At 40.2% G+C, this 2,163-nt stretch overlaps 1 protein-coding gene across 1 annotated transcript; it reads right to left on the minus strand.

Annotated features, from left to right (window-relative positions):
- Nucleotides 1–306: 306 nt before the first annotated feature.
- Nucleotides 307–1,922, minus strand: LOC148578808 (uncharacterized). The gene is made up of 3 exons (XM_088503218.1): nt 1,391–1,922; nt 1,120–1,124; nt 307–774 (listed from the first exon to the last, which is right to left on the minus strand). The coding sequence occupies exons 1-3, from the start codon at nt 1,920–1,922 to the stop codon at nt 307–309; spliced, it is 1,005 nt and encodes a 334-aa protein (XP_088359344.1).
- Between the last annotated feature and the right edge of the window lie 241 nt (nt 1,923–2,163).

The following is a 2,163-nucleotide window of genomic DNA, read 5'->3' on the forward strand; positions in this document are numbered from 1 at the left end:
GTCAACCACTGATGATAATAGTCCTCCGGTCTCTTACCAGCTCTTGCCAGTACAGCACACGCATGCACACATGGCATCCCTAAACAGCATTCACATAACAACGAAGACAACAATAGTAAGCCTACAACAAAGGTTGATAATGATAATAAGACTAAGACAATGAATTTAAAAAACATTACCACTCAATTGCCAGAAACCACATGTGCAGAGCCTCTTTCCCAAGTCCACAACCATATTGGTCGGCCAGCCATGTACTTCGAACTTCTCATAATCTGCGTCACCAGACCACATCGAGACCCAATTTTTTTATTCCTTCCGTATCTTTTCTAACCTGCTGCGCTGTATAGGAGGTAGAACTCCAATGTTTGAATTCAGCTTCACCTTGTTCCTAGCTACCGACCTCATTGCATACATTCTGACTTCTTTCAAGAGTGTGATAATAGGCTTAGCTCTAGCATCTTTGATCCTGGAGTAGTTGAAGACTTCACAGGCATTGTTGTAGATGTTATCTATTTTAGGTGCATTACTGAAGAATGCCCGGCTCCAAGAGTCTCTAGGCCACTTGTTCAAATACTCCCAGGCTTCCTTATTAACCCTTTCAATCTTTTTGATGATATCAAGGAATCCATCTTGGCTAGTACACCTTGCACAATTCCAAAGTAGCCCTCTAAGCTGGAGATCCTTCCATTGCTTGTTGAAGTTCTTCCACAGATGCCAAACACAGAATCTGTGATGGACATCTAGAAAAACCTCCTTAACTGCATTTATAAGGCCCTGTTTCAGATACCAAAGAAGGGGTCAGATAGTTGTTATCGGACAGCAAATCTGTCCCTACACTTATATAAGTGACATCAAAATAGTCTATAGACTTGTTCAAGTGACATCAAACTAGTCCCTACACTTATGTAAGTGACATCAAACTAGTCCCTACACAGCACTATTACAGAACATCATGTAGAACAGGATAAATGAGTAACAACAGATTGACAGAATATTATGCAGCATATAATCAGTCCAGGGTTAATTCTGCATATATAGACAACAGCCCAATGTATTAACATCATATAGGTAACTACAATAGATAGGTTGACACTAAATAACTTAGAACTCTTAAATCACAACCACTGTATAAATAAGTCATAATAGATTAATTCAGCAACTATAGACAGCAGTCCAGTGTATAATCATCATGTTGAAACACACCCAATAGGTAACTAATAACTAACAACCAATGACTTGTTATAACTAAGAACTATTAAGTCACAACCAGTGTATAAACATCATTTTAAGTGACAACCTATAAATATTGCATACTTTCTGCATATCTGAGATAAAACAGAGCTTGTTCTTTTTATAATCCCCCAGGTCTTGATGAAGTAATTCCAAGAACCATCTCCAATTTTCAGTGTTCTCGATAGGGACAATTGCATATGCAATAACATATATATATAGTTGTTTGCATCTTGGCCAATTGCAGACAATATCTGACCACCATGCCGGGTCTTCAGAAAAGTCCCATCCAAGCCTATGAGGGGTCTACAACCAGCCAGAAAATCTTTTTTACATCCCTCCAAACAGACATACATCTTCTCAAAAATTGGATCATCATCAGGGTTGGGTTGAGGTATAACCCCAACTGTGACAGTGGGTCCTGGATTGCTCTTCAGCAGTGTCAGCCCATAATCTCTCACCATGCCATATTGGGCAGCTGCATAACCGTACACAACAGATCTAGCATCTCCTAAGGCCCTGGTCAGTGAAGACTTGTTTAGTTCCAAATCACATTTAGTCTTAAAATATTGTGCAGCCTCAGAGTGTCTCAAATTCGGATATTTTCTTAGCTTCTTCACCAATTTGCAGGCTAGCCACTTCCTATTAGCTAGTCTGTTTTTGGTCTCTCTTGCACAGGTGTGGTCATTCATGAATGTCTTGATCTACCAGCAGTTGTTCTCGGTATTGTTAGAGGCATACACAAGCCAGCCACAGCTCGCATCCTTACACACAGCTCTCATCCTCACGTTATCGTTCTTCTTAAACCAAATCCTTCTACCCTCTTGTATGCAATATTCACGTACAGCCTCTTTGAACTCCATTTTTGTAGTGAAAGTCATTCCAACCTCTAGCCTAAGCTCTCCAAACCCCCCTCCTTCTCTAAATGCAGGG

The sequence above is a fragment of the Arachis ipaensis genome, chromosome B1 (genome assembly GCF_059453495.1).
Source record: "Arachis ipaensis isolate K30076 ecotype BB chromosome B1, ASM5945349v1, whole genome shotgun sequence".
Lineage (NCBI taxonomy): Eukaryota > Viridiplantae > Streptophyta > Magnoliopsida > Fabales > Fabaceae > Arachis > Arachis ipaensis.